The following is a 17,598-nucleotide window of genomic DNA, read 5'->3' on the forward strand; positions in this document are numbered from 1 at the left end:
ATAAAAAAATCATGGTTTTTTACCATTATTATTGAAAAATTCAACGGCAAATTAAAAAGTCAGGAAATATGCCATTGTTGTGAACGTGTTAATAAGAGGAAAGATTATACAAAATGATTTTATATCTATATAAAATATGTGTGTGTTTTGGATATATAGATAAAAAATTATATTTATTATAGATATACTTTATATATTGTCACAGGGATACTTTCTAGCAAATAAGGGGTGATTTATACTTTTATAGCTTGATACTAACAGAAGTTTCTCCAACTATAGCCCATTACATATTGTTTTGGAAAAGGAGTACTCATTTATGGACTAACTGATAGTGTGTGAAACCTCAGACATAACAAATTACATTATTCCAACATTACATAAAAGAAACTTAGTTCCAATATTGTAAAGATTTTTGTTCCAGATTTTTTCACTATTTCACATGTTTTGCTTTTGATAAATATAGAGCAAAGTTCATAGAAAGTATGCAACTTTTATTTGTATTTTTGTTGCTAAAGATGTGAGTTTGAAATGTTTAGAGAGAAACTGCGGCACACAGACGTCAAGTTCAATGAAAACGGAACTATGACGTATACTGCTCATCGCACTGCAATATTCCTTCCCGAACTGAACCACCTATCTCTGAATGCATCACTAACTCTACCAAATTTAGCAGTCCTGGTAAGCAGCTAACATGAAATCTTATCTTAGTAAATTTATCTCTAAAATTAAAGCGTTGTTTCATATAAAACAATATGAACTTTGTTTTGTGCTGCTGAGCCAGGAACTTCTGCAAATATGAAAAAGAAGATGGCATAAATAATTTAAATTATATTTGATTTTAAAATTTCTTAGATTGTGATGGAAAATAATGATGAGTTTTTCACTTCAACTTAAGTATATATATTGCATGCATGTGTCACTAAAATATTTTGTACTATAACATATTTGATCTCAAATGTTAATTTAGTATTAATCGCTTGACTTGATATTTGTATTTATAAGTTTGAACAGAAACTTTGTTTATTAAGTTTATGCTTGTATTTCAGTTCAATTGGAATATTCTTTACTCTCATGCCAAAAAGATTATTATAGATAATCTTTCAGAAATTACTATATATATATCGCACATAACTTATTTTATATAAGTGTCATGTTATATACACACATTTGTGCACTAGATGAGACAATAAGATACACCTCTTTACCTTTTGATAGGGTCAGATTTCAGTCGTTGCACTGAGCGGAAGGTTAAATTGAGCTAAACTAGACACTCACATTGAATGTTATGATTGAAACATTTTAAAAGAGATTATAAAATTGTCTGTTTCGATTATTTTACAATGTAAATGTGCATGTCTTCATATCCCTGCTGAAACTTTTGGTTTAATAGAAGCAATACTTCTAACGGATTATTCATCATAGCTACATAATACTCATGTACATTCAGTGTACAGATTATTAGAGAATGATTTCTTAATTACTTGTTAAAATGTCTTCCCACAATTTTAGCAAAACTTCAGTTTAAAAAATTGAATGTGCTGCATGGATAAAAATTACTACTACAATAAAACAAATAATATTTATATGATCTTTTCTTGTCTTTGCCGATTTAAATTTTTACAACTTACCAAACTATATTATTTAAGTTTGTTCATGTGATTTTTTACTTTATTGTATGAGTAGTTCTTTTTTATTGTTTTTTTTTATTTTGAATTGTGGTCTTATTAGTGAAAATTTGTTTTTGTCCAGTGAGTAATATTTTGTCCTTGTTTCTGATTTCTTTTTGTCACTAATACAGTAATTTTTACTAAACTAGACACTCACATTGAATGTTATGATTGAAACATTTTAAAAAGAGATTATAAAATTGTCTGTTTAGATTATTTTACAATGTAAATGTGCATGTCTTCATATCCCTGCTGAACGTTTTGGTTTAATAGAATCAATACCTTTAATTGGTTATCCAGCATTGCTACAAAATACTCATGTACATTCAGTGTACAGATTATTAGAGAATGATTTCTTAATTACCTGTTAAAATGTCTTCCCACAATTTTAGCAAAACTTCAGTTTAAAAAATTGAATGTGCTGCATGGATAAAAATTATTACTACAATAAAACAAATAATATTTATGTAATCTTTTCTTGTCTTTGCTGAGTTAAATTTTTACAACTTACCAAACTATATTATTTAAGATTGTTTATGTGATTTTTTACTTTATTATATATGTAATTATTTTTGATTGGTTTTTTTTATATTTGGAATAGTGGTCTTAAAATATTTTATTTAGTCAACATTTTTAGTTTTTTCCATTGAGTAATAGTTTTTATGATTCCTCTTTGTTTCCGATGTATTTTGTCATCAATCGATTGATTTGTACTCTTTTTAATTCAAGATTTTTAATGTAAACTTACATTTAAATAGTGTTTAAAACATTATGGAAATAAATGAATTTCTACTTTAACAGTAATAAAAAAAACTCTGGACCAATTTTCTTTGGATGTAGTTAATAAAATGTTTATACTTTTATTTACTGAAATTTGTGACATTTAAAATTTTTTTATTTTCTTTCTTTATTTTTAAGTTTTTATTTGTATAATTTGTAAGGCTTTTTAGGTTAAGCGATTCCATTACTTGGCAATTAAATGCTATCTATAATGAAAGCCACTTCATATATAAAATTGGAACATGCAGAACGGATATGAGGCAATAATACTTGTACGAATGTTCCAGGGAATGTCCTCGTACCTGTGGGATGCATCGTTCTTCACGAAGCTAGGGTTCAACCTGCTGCAGAACCGCTTAGACTCCCAGCCTCTCATGAATACCACCGTCTACAACTACTTCTGGAACCTGTCCGACCCACTGCTCAAAGTTGCTCATCAGATGGTTCCTTCTATCGTCCCCGTCCAGAACATGGGCATCCTTCACCAAGTACGAAATCACTTGCAGTATGGGTGTCATGCCTAAATTAACTTATGGGAGTGCTGATGGCCAAGCGGTCTAAGACATTGGACTTTGAGTCTGAGATAGAGATAGTTTGAATCCTGTCTGTGACCGTTGCACTTTTTATCAGTACCATCGACCTTGTACTGTATTTACTATCCCCCTTATTCTGTTTGATAAGATCCTCGCACAGGCCAGTGGTCTATGAGGACGGGCAGAGTAAAGCTTAAAAGGGGATCGGTTTTTCCCATAAATTATTAAGTTACCCTTCTACTATTACAATATAATGTAATATTTATCATGTTGATATAATCAATTAAACCCATAGAAGTCTATCTTGACAGCAAAGAAACAAGATGTTTAAAAAAAATTACCTATATCAATTTATAAAATTCAACAATCAGTGCATGTACAGACCAATACTATTTTCACTCTAATTAAAGAAAGGGACTACAAAAACAGTAATCTTAAACGATTCAATGATGTTGATTCACAGATCTATAACGATTTCGTGGATGAAGTGACTGTGTACATGGGTCCAGAGAATGGATATCGTTTCTTCACAGTCAACCAGTTCCACGGTAGTCCAAGGTTCGGCTACTGGGATAATGAGACGTGTGACTCGGTTCAGGGGGCAACGGAAGGAGTCACCTACCACCAGTCCATAGCTAAAACAGACACACTCAAGTACCTGCGCAAGACTATATGTCGAGTCACTCCTCTTCACTTTGACCGTAAGTTTTATACTGTTTATCAAAAAAGTATGTAAAAAAATGATTAAGAAATCTTTTAATATATGTATTAAAGATGTATGTGGTCGAAATGAGAACCACCCGAAAAGTTTATGCACTTAAAAAATAATTTTAATTTTTCATTACTAAATCAATTCTTTCCAATGTACCAAGAAATATTTGTTTATAAACTAAAAACTACATTTTTAAAATATAAGTTACTATATACAAAAAAAATAACTTTATTTTCATACGGATAGCAATACATATTGCTTTGATTAAACACTCACAGGTATTTCAGAACAAGAAACCAACCACCTGGTCAGCTGTTTTTGATAATTATATTCGTACAATCAGTTCTCTCCTATTGTTTAATATTTTCCCATAGGTGGAAAATGTTTTAAAGTATTATTTCTAATTATGTTCCAATGGTTGTGGGTTCTCAAGGAAGTGAAAACCCTGAGACTTGTTTCTCAATACAAATTCCAACACTATCTTCATAACTTGACGTGAAACAACTCAAATAAAGCTACTATATTTACAGTGTATTTTGGATTTGCCTAATTTTATGAACATTTGCTGCAAATTTCATTTATAATTGTGACCACCTTAGAGTTATTGACGTATCATATGTACTGTAGGTCTAAAATTCAATCCCACAAACTTAGAACATTATTTAGAATTTTTTAAAGTGATTTCAAATATTAGAAGTTTAAAGTAAAGACATTTTTATAAAAATTACTTAAATATATTTAGTAAAAATCACATTGAGTGTGTTTTGATAATTGATACTCAATGATACTCATTTATTACTGGTAAAGATTACATACATTGTCACATTGAAAAACACAATATTGTACATTTCAATTTTAAAAGCAATGCAATCCTCCAGTTCGTCCAGATCTTTAAAAGAAGTGATACAGCATATTAAATAAATAAATCAATTAAAAACAAATCAATTAATTAATTAAAAAACTAATTACAACACAGATAAAAGAATTTCCCAAGATCAACAACAATTATCCAATTTATGACTAATCCCAAAAAACTCATCAACTTCATAAAGTGGGTGTTCCAAAAGGAAAAATCCAATTTGTCTTTTGAAAATACCAAATGGCAGTGATCTTAACCCATTTGGCAGTGTGTTCCATAATTTTGGTCCAAGAGATAATGTTGCTAATGAATATTGTTTGGAAATCAGTTTTTTCTAGATACTAACCTATCCAACTATTTGTTATTAAAGTGATGTTAAATACCTTTCTGTAGAATTGATGTTGGAATAGTAAAAATGATATTTGCCTCTTTATAACTTGGTATTATGAAGTAGTAAACTTTTTAAAAAAAGGTCAAATTATGCCTTAGCGATATACAAACAAGATATTTCAATCCCAAGAATCCCCCTACCCAAGAACCTCTATATGACCTGTTCACTAGATAAGAGATACTAATGTTAGCATTTCAGTGAATTTAATGTTTCAATCCTTTTTAGAAATATCCATTTTCACTAACTGCTATTGGCTGGTCTGGGAAAAGCCTTAGTCGATACACTCCACCACTAATTTGAGCTTTTCCTACAGGTGAGCTACTCAAGATGGGGATGAAAGCATACAGGTTTGAGCTGCCATCAGACATTTTCTCCCGGCCTTCTGACAACGCCACAGAGGAGTGCTTTCTGAGTCCAGGACTGCCCAGCCTGCCATCAGGACTCACTGATGTATCTCCTTGTTACTACAGTAAGGACACTCTTAGTGAATATAATATGTGAAAGCTGAACTTCCATTACTGTTATAAACATAAAAGGACTCATTCACATTTGATAAAATGCACAATAAATTTGATTTGACTGTATTTATCCGGTTGAATTGGAGTGCTTTGAGATTTTGAAATTATTTCAGATTTGACTGAACTGTTAATATAGTTAAAGGAAGCATTTATGACTCTCTAGCGAGAAATAACCAAGAAGAGTAAAAACAAAATATTGGAAACAGTTATGACAAATAAACTGTATGATTGCTCATAAACACAATGGAAATAAGTAAAAGTTATGAAACTTTTTCACACTAAATTACCCTCAATTTTTTTTTAATTTGAAGGAAGTGGCAATCTCTGCTTCTATTGGGCAACTCCAGGAGTGGCTTCCCTGTTATTATTTATTGTTCTCAGTGAAGTATCTAGAAGGTAACATGAGAGGTGATATCCCCTGAAGTTTTTTTCACTCAATCAGATATATCAACAAATGCTTTAAATATAGATAGAATTTTTGGCGGAAATAAACAAAATAATATTATATACTGCAAAGGATATTTATTATAGTCTACTAATATCCCCTTTCCCCAAATAAAACCTCTAGATATGCCCTGATTAGATTGCTGGGGTTTTGAGAATGAAGTTCTTTGTAGCCTCCGTCCTCTGAAGTATTTGCTCTTTCATCCTTTTGAAAATTATTCACTATTTTCTTATAATACAATTTGCATGTAATCCTTGTACTATTAACGTTTCTTTCTTGATATCACTTCGGTCTGCTAAACGTAACCAACCGTGTAGTTATAATAGTTACAAGCTGTTTTATTTCTCCTAAAATCAGAGATGCAATTCAGAATGGTTATCCACTTCATTAAATTACCCAGTCTCCCTCAGATATAAAAAGACTTGTCCAAGAACTATGCTCCGTGTCAGCTATTGTGCCTTGACCTTGTGAAATTTATGATGTCCATAAACATCTAAGTGTTCATAGCCTTGACTTTGCATCCTTCATCATCATACCTCACAGAATTATACCTTCTTTCCTCACAAGGTATTCCTGCCAATATAATAAGGCTGCTTATGAAACAAGAAACTATCAGCCATTACCCTCATACAAATGTGTTAAGGTATTTACTCAAGGAATACTACTCATAGATAGTAATGTGATGTATTTATTATGATGTAAACATGGAGGAAAAATCATGGAAAGACAAACCTTGAATATTACTGGCATCTTCACATTATTCATCAGTAATAGGAATAAAAAAGTGTTTTGTTTGTTCCAGATTTTCCTATTGCAGCATCGTTTCCTCACTTTCTCAATGCAGAACGTTCAGTGCTGGAAAGTATCGATGGACTCACACCAAGCAAAGAGAAGCATGGCTCCTTTGTCATTGTTGAACCTGTGAGTACAGTTTAATTGTTAGGTTGGCTTGATTTGATACAATAGGTTGTTTTGTTTTCTTGAAAAATAATAGGTTATCAAGAGCTATGTTGTATTTTCAGATTGTACAGTATTAACCCTTTGAATGCCAACATCCGATTTTACCGGATGTTCGGGGAAAAAATCACAAAAAATCGAAAAACTTTATATTTTTAAACTAATATCACATTAAATTGTTCGTGAAGAACTGTTTTTTTAAAAATAAATTATTATAGTACATTTCCAATCAATTGACTTTAACGAAAATCAATCTAGAACTCACATATAAACATTTTTGGTTGACATGGCTACCACCAGAAACACTGTGACATTAGTTTCTTGAAAGTGCAAAAGTGATATAGATTTATAGACAATTGAACACCCTTTCCAGTGATATAGACAAAGAAAAGGATATGATTTTTTTGTAATGATAATTAGGTTCAAAATGAAATTTAAATAAATTCTGGATTTTTTTTATGTAAGTCCATTTTTGATATTCCTAAATTTAGTTTTATGGTAACTTTGTTGTTTTATGTTAATTAGCTTAGGCAGAGTTTTCAGAACAAAATTATGTTGATAGCTTATTAAATAATCAAACTGTGAATTTTTTACTGAAACCTTGCAAAATGCCTTCAAAATACCTCACACTTTTCAGTACACCCACTCAATAAATACTTGGCACTAAAAGGGTTAATATCAAACAGTCACAAATGAAGTCAAAAACAATACCACACACTGGCTCGGGACAGTTAAGTTAGTTTCATTTCCGATAGATAAAATTTCACATGTGTTTCTTCTTTGCTTATCTATAACCTTTATCATTCAAAACACACAATTCTACAATTAAATATATACAAAATCATTGCCATTCTGTTCGTAATTGGAATCCCTCAAATCATGCCTGGTGGTACTTGCTTTTTATCAGTACTTGTATTCATCAATTCTTTTTCTTAATATTCTGTCTCATAGAATCTCATTATGAATCTTTTTGAAGTTTATCATCCTGACTGTGGATATCCAACGCATGCGATTTGCCACCAGAGTTGCAACCACACATCCCCCATCTGGTACTCCCTCCATTACTCCTCGCTAACCCAAAAAATTCACCAGCGCCCCAGAGTGTCTCACAGATATTCTGGTTTTGTTGGTGGTAGTCGAAACTGCTCGGCTCTATCTACCCACGGTTTTGCTCCGAGTCTGTTTATCAGAACTTTTAACAACACTCTGACTCAGAGGGTCCCTGAGAGGCTCATGGAAAGTTCTCTTGAAATAAATCACTCACCAGTCGCCGAATGGCAATCTAGAGTCTAAACCTATGTAAGCCTAAATGTGCAGCACCACAAAAATTAGACACTATCCAGAACCGTGGCCTCTTATGGATTACAAATCCTACCAGGACACTCACACCCAATTTATCAACAGGGTTAACAGATATTACATATTTCATTTACATAGATGTAAGAAGAATGCATGATTAGTTTCCAGATGAAAAATTATTTTCCGTTATTTACTTCTTATAATGAAATCACTTCATAATCCTTCATAGAAGACTAATGCCATAATATTAAAATAAATTACAACAAACTAATATGGATTTGGCTAAAAATACTATAAATTTATATTTAGGCAAAGAAAATAATCACAAGTGCAAATTAATAGATTTAATTCATATTTAAAATTATCAAACTAGCAGACTGCGCTCAATTTGTTTACAGATATTTCTCACTAAATGGAATTATTATTCCACATTCAAATAATTACAGGAGATGGTGTTTGCCTTGCCAATCACATTATTGTATTATGTATCATAATGTAGCAGGTCAGTCGGCAATAAGTTATTGATAATTGAATTTACAATAATAACCTCTAGTAAAAATGGTCACAGTAACACAAATTGGGGAAATTTTTATTTGAGGATTATTTAATCAGTTTATCTATAACGAGTTTTTTGAAATAAAATTCATCCTGTAGGAAAATAGTTGTTTTAGGAAAAATGTATTTAAATTTCTTCAATAAATTTGATCAGTTAAAAAGTAATTCCCAGGCTTCAATGAACAATAAAGAAAGAAAAAGACAGAAGTTACACCAGTGCTACAAGAAAGAAACAGCTACTAATTAAAAAGCGAAACTAAAGTATAATTACGAATTAATTCATGAATTTCATGAAACAACATTTTTTAAATATCAAGAAAAAAAATCAAGGAATAAATAAAATTTTTAGTTCAAAATTTAAGAAAATATAAACCAGCCTCTTATTGTATTTGATTATTCTCCTGAATTCAAAAGGATGCAATTTCCTGAGTCACCCATTCTAAAAAATACTTTGTAGCATATTAAAATAGTTTTTTTAGCAATTTGCAGTGTTTGTTTGGCATTCATGTGCGAATAGTAAAAAGTACTATTTTGTTCAACAAGTCATGCCACTTCTATGAAATTCGTGATCTTGAAGATTCACAAAACGATATGAGTTTTATATGGTATTAGGTGTCGCTAGCAGTGTAGAATATTTTTTAACATGTCGCACTGAAATATCAAACAAAAACTAAAAAAAGTTTTTTTAGTTTTTTTATGTTATTGGTGATCTAGCGGCACCCGCTTTTCTTTAATATTTCGCACATGAATGCCAAACAGTGTTTGTTAAGTAGTTAAACACACCTTAAAAAACGCTAAACCAAGATCAATGCTCAGAAGGATTCATATCAAGGATACAAAGTTGTAAATCATGCAGATGGGTTTCCAAGAAGTAGATTAACTTCACTTTATTATGTCATTGCCAATTGATCCTAGTCAATGAATCATAGTGAAGTTACTGATTGGTCCATAAATCTTTCTAAGAGTCCATGGTCTTTCAAAATTATATTAAAACTAACATAAAAGTTTTAATCAACCACAAAAATTCTCAAGTTACGTCCTTCCAGAAAGAGGGAACTTGATACATATGCTCAAAAAAGTTTTCATACTCTCGTCTACAAATATGGCAAAGTTGAAATTTGTTTACATGATTTGTTTGTAGACCTTCAAAACTCATTCTAAATTATAAATGATAGTATTCACAATAACGTTTGCTTTATTAAATATTTTATCCCCAGATTTCTCCTGAACTTCTGAAAAATAAAATTATTGAAGCAGTTACCAAAAGTTCATGTGAGCGATTTGCAGTTAAGATTTTTCCTGTCTTTTAACTATCTTTAAGAGCCTCAAGTTTCCACATATGGGCAGAAAAGACTGACAAAAGTTATATTCTTTATGCATAATTGATGTGCTTTCATTTTAAAATTTCAAAATCATCTCATTAAAATACACAATCTTAATGTTCTGTAGAATATACAACTTCTGTAGAAAGAGAACAATGTGATCTCTGTGTGACAAATACTGGCAACAAATTAAATTCCCAGCTAAACATACTGACTGCTACTAGAGTGACTTTCAATAGTTGGTTGCTCAATGATCTTGTTGATGATAATGGGCAATCTTTTAAAGGTAAGAAATTATATTTGGGTTGACTGTAATTACGAGAAATGTTGTTCAAGAACACTGGAGTGCCGATGGAGAGCAGAGCTCGCAGTCAGTCCAACCTAGTGGTACGCCACGTCTCTTCCTTCCCTAGAGTCAAGCGATTCAGCAACACAATCATTCCCATGTTCTGGGCAGAATATGTGAGTAGTATAATAATCCACTAGCCATCAGACTCCAGAAAGTGTCACTTCTGGTTTCTATACACATGTGCAGTAGAACCTACACTGAGAACAAACAGCATAAGATAATTTCATATTTGGGCAACCTCATGGATGTCCAGAAGCGGCACAACTAGATCAGATAATGAGGTACTGGATTGAAGAAATAACTCAGTTAAGTTTAAAAGAGAGCCTTAGAAGACCTTTGTAGTGGCATTTACTGTGGAGAATGATGGTTGGAACCAGAGGGGCTCCCTCAGGGAAACACCTCTCCTTTAGACTAATGATACTCTTCCCTCTTCTAAATCCCTCTTCCCTCGTACTCCGTCAGTTCCACATTCTTAGCATGTTACATTCTATTTTGTAAAACGATTATTCCCCTCCTTATTTGTCTGAACGCTTTTCTTTTATTTCTGAAACAAGCAGTTAGAATACTCAACGTGGAATCTCTTTGTTGTCTATTCCTGTTCATAGATCTTCTGTTTACAGTAAATCATTCACAGTCTCTGCTTGTCGACTCTGGAATAATCTCCCGGATCATATTAGAGGTATTCATAGTTGGGAGCGGTTTCGGGGGGTGCTTAAGGACCATCTATTTAGGCCTCGTCGGGTTGACGATTTTGTGGCATAGGGTATGGGACGATGGCTTTGTATGGTGTTAATTAATGTGTACAGAAGTCCAAAATGGACACTATGACAATTTTATGGATATAATGGAAAAAGTGTTAAGCCATATTAATCAAAAAAGTGGAAACGCAATTGTGTGCGGAGGACTTCAACCTTCACTTTTCGCCTCAAGGCCAGGACAAGAATGCCGGAAACTTTGTTAACCTTTGCTCCATGTATGGACTTAAAATCACAATAACTGACCCCACTCGACATAACACTTGTTTAGACAATGTTTTCACTTCCTTTGGGGATCAGTTAAATGTTAGCTTAAGAAACTTCCATGTTAGTGATCACTTTAGGTCAACTTTTTTGTGTTAAAAAAATGTAGAGTTAGTTTCAAATTTTAATAGCAACCCTTGTCTAGTCTATAAAAATGTGCCAAATATTAATGATAAAACCATCAATCTGTTTAAGTATCTGTTAAGTAAGGAAAGCTGGTCTGATGTTTTTATTGACGAAAGTATTAATGAGAATTTTAACAACTTTGTAAATAGTTTTAAATATTATTATGACATAAGTTTTACTAAACATATTAGAATAAACCCTGGAAAACACTAAGAAACCCAATAGGCCTACAGGAGGTACACATTGGTACACTCCTGAGCTTGGGAGAAATAAAGAATAGGCTAGACTTTCTCTACTCACTAGCTAAAAATGGGAGTGAACAGCAAAATTGCAATTCTCTTTAGAACTAGTTATAATAGGCTTAAAGCATGTTATAGGAACAAAATAAGAGAAGCCAAAAAGGAGGCAAATATGTTAAAAATAAAGTGTTCAGAAAACCAAACTAAATCATTGTGGAATATTGTAAATAAGTCTAAGAAGGGTTCAAGTGGAACTCATAGGTTTGATGATAATGTTTTTACTCCAGATGAATTTAATAATTATTTTGTAAATGTTTCAAAAGAAATCAAACAGACCCTGACTAGTCAAAATACAACTCATTGTGCTTTAGATTTTTTAGTTCGTAGAGATGTTCCTGAGACTGTAACTTGTTTTAGTTTTAATGATGTCTCTGAAAATGATGTATTAAATGTAGTTAAACAGTTGTCCAATAAGTCAAGCAAAGATCATTTTGGTTTCTCAAACAGACTGGTAAAAGATACCATCTGCTGTTACATCACTCCTCTTACTGCTCTAATTAATAAGTGTCTGTCTCAAGGTGAATTTCCTAACATTTTAAAGGTTACTAAGGTGATTCCTGTTTTTAAAAAGGGTAAAAAAGATCAACTTAACAACTTTAGACCTATTGCAATTGTTCCTGTCTTATCTAAGGTAATAGAAATTATAATCAGCAAACAGCTTATGCACTACATGGGAGTTTAACAAGTTAATCTGTAGTTCACAATTTGGTTTTAGAAAAGGTCTTTCTACAGCCAATGCCTTAATAAAATTGGTGGAACAAATTCTAGGCTGCTTTGAAGAAAAGGAACTTGCTGCGGTCACCTTTTGTGACCTCAGCAAGGCCTTTGACTGTGTGTCTCACGAGCTTTTAGTAAAATAAACTTCAGCACTATAAAATTGAAGGCTCTGCCTTAAAAAATTTTCCAAAGTTACCTGAAAAAATCGCAAACAATATGTAGTAAGCAACAACAAGGAATCAAGCAGCCTAGATGTAAATTGTGGGTGTCCCGCAAGGGTCAGTGCTTGGCCCCATACTTTTCATTATTATGATCAATGATTTGAGTGAATGTGTACCTGCGGATGTCGTCCTCTATGCTGATGACACTACAATCATAAATAAAACAACCTAGTAGCAGTCTAGCATTAGCACATGCTAAATCAAATCAAAATCTCATTCAAAATTGGTTGACTGCTAATGAATTGGTATTAAATACAAATAAAACAGTGACAACCTTTTTTGGCCTTAAAGAAAAACCAGAACAACACACAGAAAATCCAACTTTTTTGGGCTTTAACCCTTGATCCAACATTATGTTGGCATCAACACATAATTGGTCTCCAAATTAAACTTAGCAGAAGCATTTATGCCTTAAAACGCTTATGTGGTGAATTGGACCAGAACGGGATCCGCACTGCCTATTTTGGTATTTTCCAATCACATATTACCTATGGTCTTGTTGTATGGGTGGAGCCTCCCATGCTGAAGAGGTAATTTATACTACAGAAAAAGGCTATCCGTATCATTGCTGGAGCTGGTAGGCTTGATCACTGTAGGGATATTTTTGTACAGCTCCAGGATTCTCACTCTACCTTGTCTGTATATAATGCAATGCTTGTTGTATCTTAGAAAAAATGAAGACAGAATTATGCTCAGAAATGAAATCCACTCGTACAATACAAGAAATAGCCATTTAATAAATTTACCTCCACATAGACTTAGCAAAAGTGAAAAAAACCCTCTGCACATTGCATCTAAATTCATGAATAAATTGCCTATGGAAATGAAAAAATTAAAAGACTGTTCTTTTAAATCAAAATTATATAATTTCTTGTTAAATAATGCATTTTATTCAATAAGTGAGTTTTTATTGAGTCAATGGACTGACAATGACTTCTTTAACTAGTGAAGTACAATTATAAATTATACTGACCTGCCTATGTATTTGTGTGAAATATCTTGTGGCCAATAAATTATTCTATTTCTATTCTATTCTATGAATGGTGATGGGTGAATGTCTGTTAATTTCCTTCCAATTTTTATTTTACTTATTTATTTTTAATTTCATGAAGAACCTTCTTTTCATTTTATTATTTTGTATAAATATAGATTATTATTTTTGAATGTACAACAGTAATGTAGACTATACTGTGGCTCAGTTTTACACTAAAAGTATCGCTTCTAAATTTATGGTTAAGTGTAAGAGAGGACTTTAAAGTCCTAACCATTTTTTTCTTTTTGTTTAATAATGACTTTTTTCATTTCATTTCTCTTCCATGATGGAACGATTGAAATCGAGAGTGCCTCACTATTCCACTTCCCGCCGTGGCTCTTTTATACAATCGTGGTAAAAGGGGGCCCATGTAACCATTCTGAAATTCAGTCATGGAAGCCATCGAAAAGTTTTAAGAGTAATGAAAGATTCATCCCCCTCTTACCTTACATATTACAAATCTTCCATTCAATAATCCAAGAATGTAAAATAACCCTTACAGCTTGAGAGATTTATCACATGTTAAAATGCCCTTGTATAAATTAAATATTTACCACACCCATTATTATTTTATAACAACAAAATATGCAAATTCCAAGAAAATAATTATATTGAGCAGGTAGAAATATCACAATTTTTTTTTCAGTTTATATTTTCAGAATTTATTTATTGTATCCTTACAAAGTTTCTGTCTGTGATACCTGGTACTTGATCACACGATACTCAAGACTACTTCACATTTGTCATGCAAATTGTAAATGAAAACAATCTATAGACTAGATATGCTTTATGTAAGAATAAAACACTAATAGTGCTTATATATACCAGTAATTAAACGATAGATCTTTGCAAAAATGGTCTTTAAAGATTGGGAGAAGTTCAAGTATTTGCAAACACACCTCAAAAGTGGTTTTTACATTGAATTATTGCTGTTCTAGAACCAAGTGGGGTTGCCATGGTACATAAAATCCTTGATGTACATCAGCGTCAACATCCTTCCAGTGACCCAGACATATTTCTCCTTCATCTTCACGGCCCTCAGTTGTCTACTGGTGGTGCGACTGGTCTTCCTCATCGTCCAGAGGATCCGGACATCATCTGGGCCACTGCACTCGTACAGTTCCCTGGATCTCATTCCACACACGGACTCCCCCGCTTCCAAGTGCTAGCGACCACTCATCTCCGCTACTCGCTCCACTCGATACCACATCATACAACCCTTGGTTCCTATCTGACACTTAGGCGAGCGTGTTAAGACTGTGGCTGTGAGTGCAGGCTGGTGAGGTCTGGACTCTGCGCTCAATGTTCCGCCGTGACCTGCACTTACTCCCGAGCTTTGTGATAATGACATACCATTTATTGAACTAGATTAGGTTAAGTTAGTCTATTTTAACAATTATTTTTAGACAATTCGGATCCTTTCGGTTCATTGTGTAAGAAATGAGTCGACGTATCAATGATTTGATTGTAACACATTGCATGTAACTCAAACGAGATGTCAAATATGTGTTTATACTTAAGTTTGAATATTTTTAAAGTTACACTGTTTATATAATTTATATTTTATGTATATGGTAAAAGCTATAAAAGTAAATGAATTAAGTTCCCATTGTATTGTTTGAAATTTTTATTTATAAAATCAAAACCTGAACCTAATTCTATGTTTATCCAAATGGTAGACTGCTTTGAGGAACCTCAGACAAAATAATTTTGTCAGGCCTCCATTCGTCAGACCCAAACTATGACCAAATATCCATAATCTGGATAAAAGTGAAAGTGAATAATTACCAATCATTCACAATACCTTTTAGTTTTTATATTTAAACAATTCATATCACAAACTCTAACATATAAAAAGAACAATAGGTTATAAAACTAAAATAAGTTTTTCGTTGCAGTCCTATTGTAATTGATGGATAAACAAACACAACAATTAAAGTAAAATCAATAACAGAGCTGTAGAAAAATAAAATTCAAAGACAATAAGTACATTTAATCCAGTTACACTTTAATTTTTAAGATTATCATAAGGATGATTAATAAAGGCAAATTAATTTATCTGCACTGAATTTGTACTAGGTACTGGTTTACAATAATTGATCCGAAATGGAGAGCTTCTACCCTAAAAAAGACTGAACTTATATAAGTATTACTATCGTATTTGATAGTTAATTTTTGAGTCAAGTACCTCTGGTGTAACTTTTTCAGAGGTAGTTAATGCAAAAATGTTATTAGGAATAAATGTTATTGCGTTATACTGGATTAAATAATTGCAAACATAAATTTGAGGTTCAATAACTCATAGAAATTCTCCAGCTACTATCAATTCTTTCAGTTCAGGTATATTCCACAAAAAGGCCAAAATATAATATTTTCGTTATAACACCCTGGGAGGGAACGGAGTGTAGTTTATAATGCTGTCCATACTTTTTTCATGAAACTAGAGGAATTTCTCCATGGAATCAACATCAGCCACGCAAATTTTGATGGGAGTCAAAAAGAGACAGAAACAAGGGTTAAAAATATCAAATAATATATTTTTTTAAAGGTTGTATTTTAAAACTTGACTCTCTTATGACCACCCATCAGACACACAAATAGTAGATATATCAACATTAGTCAGTTAGATAGGGAGAATTAACATTTATTCTCATTGGAGGTTGAATATACTTTACAAATCTATTATTATATATATAATGTACTAGTAAAACTTAACTGTAAACAAATGAATTTTATCTTCATCAACCATTCTTTGGTGCTTTTCACCCTCTTGGGCTGTTTGGTTAAGGGATTATGCTAGGTTAAGGTAATAGTATAATTGTAACTCCATTCCAGATTTTTTTTCTGGCTTCCATGTTTTGTAGTTCAATTAGAAAATTTTTACTGTGTCAATAGATGCCTAACGAGCTTGAATGATTTTTATCGCTAAGTGGATTTTAAACCTTTAAACCAAATGGATGCCAAAAACAAACAATCCCATGTATGTTTTAAGTCATTCACCGCCTCTGTAACTCTGCTGACAATTGAAGAACAAAACTACATCAGATGCTTCGACCAAACTTGGGAGATCTATTGGTTTCAAACTCTTGACTTTTACAAGCAAACAAGTTTGTGAGGGTAAATATATGATGAACACTTACGTATTATTTCCTGAAGAATTTCCCATTTGTGAAGACTTGATATAAAAAGATGTGTAAATGATATAAATATAGCTTTTACACTGTTCTGAAACATTTATTCGCTTCACAGCGTTTCACTGCAGCCCTTTTTTTAAATGCGTTTGGTGACGCACTGTAAATGACGTGTTTGTTATCATTTAGCATTCCACTTCTACATTCCCATTAAACACTCTTTTCATATTACTTCTTTTATCATATTCCTGACCTTTACAACATATTGAATAAGAAATACAGTATGTTCAATCCGAACGGAGTAGGGGCGGCGTCAGCTATTGATGAAAAGAATTTAGTTTCTTTTTATTCCTTCATAATATGTCCCAAACAACAGGTTCACAAATATTCATTATAAAGAAAACTTAAGGTTCTATAGAACGGACTGTACACTTTTTGTGTAGAGAATACATATCAAAGGGCAGAGTATGGCTCACTTTCTTGTGTCCAGGCAATAGGGTTTGTGTAGAAAACCAAAGCCCACTAAAGCAGTTCAAAAGCTTATTTCTCATCTCAAGACAATAGCTTATGTCTGAACTCTGCGGCTTACAAGACAGGATTTCAAACATTCTGTTATTCCTAGATGTGAATTTACCAAGGTTGTCTCAAGGTGCATTCACATTGAA

At 32.3% G+C, this 17,598-nt stretch overlaps 1 protein-coding gene across 1 annotated transcript in view; it reads left to right on the forward strand.

The window, feature by feature from the left end:
• Positions 1-15,416, forward strand: part of LOC124368886 (scavenger receptor class B member 1-like) — a 100,135-nt gene extending 84,719 nt beyond the window's left edge. Inside the window, exons 5-11 of the mRNA XM_046826385.1 lie at positions 537-678; positions 2,735-2,935; positions 3,444-3,681; positions 5,256-5,411; positions 6,708-6,826; positions 10,375-10,500; positions 14,741-15,416. Coding sequence (XP_046682341.1) covers positions 537-678; positions 2,735-2,935; positions 3,444-3,681; positions 5,256-5,411; positions 6,708-6,826; positions 10,375-10,500; positions 14,741-14,971 — 1,213 coding nt within the window. The 3' untranslated portion in view covers positions 14,972-15,416. The remainder of the gene's footprint in view (positions 1-536; positions 679-2,734; positions 2,936-3,443; positions 3,682-5,255; positions 5,412-6,707; positions 6,827-10,374; positions 10,501-14,740) is intronic.
• Positions 15,417-17,598: the final 2,182 nt, after the last annotated feature.

This window comes from Homalodisca vitripennis, chromosome X (genome assembly GCF_021130785.1).
Source record: "Homalodisca vitripennis isolate AUS2020 chromosome X, UT_GWSS_2.1, whole genome shotgun sequence".
NCBI lineage: Eukaryota > Metazoa > Arthropoda > Insecta > Hemiptera > Cicadellidae > Homalodisca > Homalodisca vitripennis.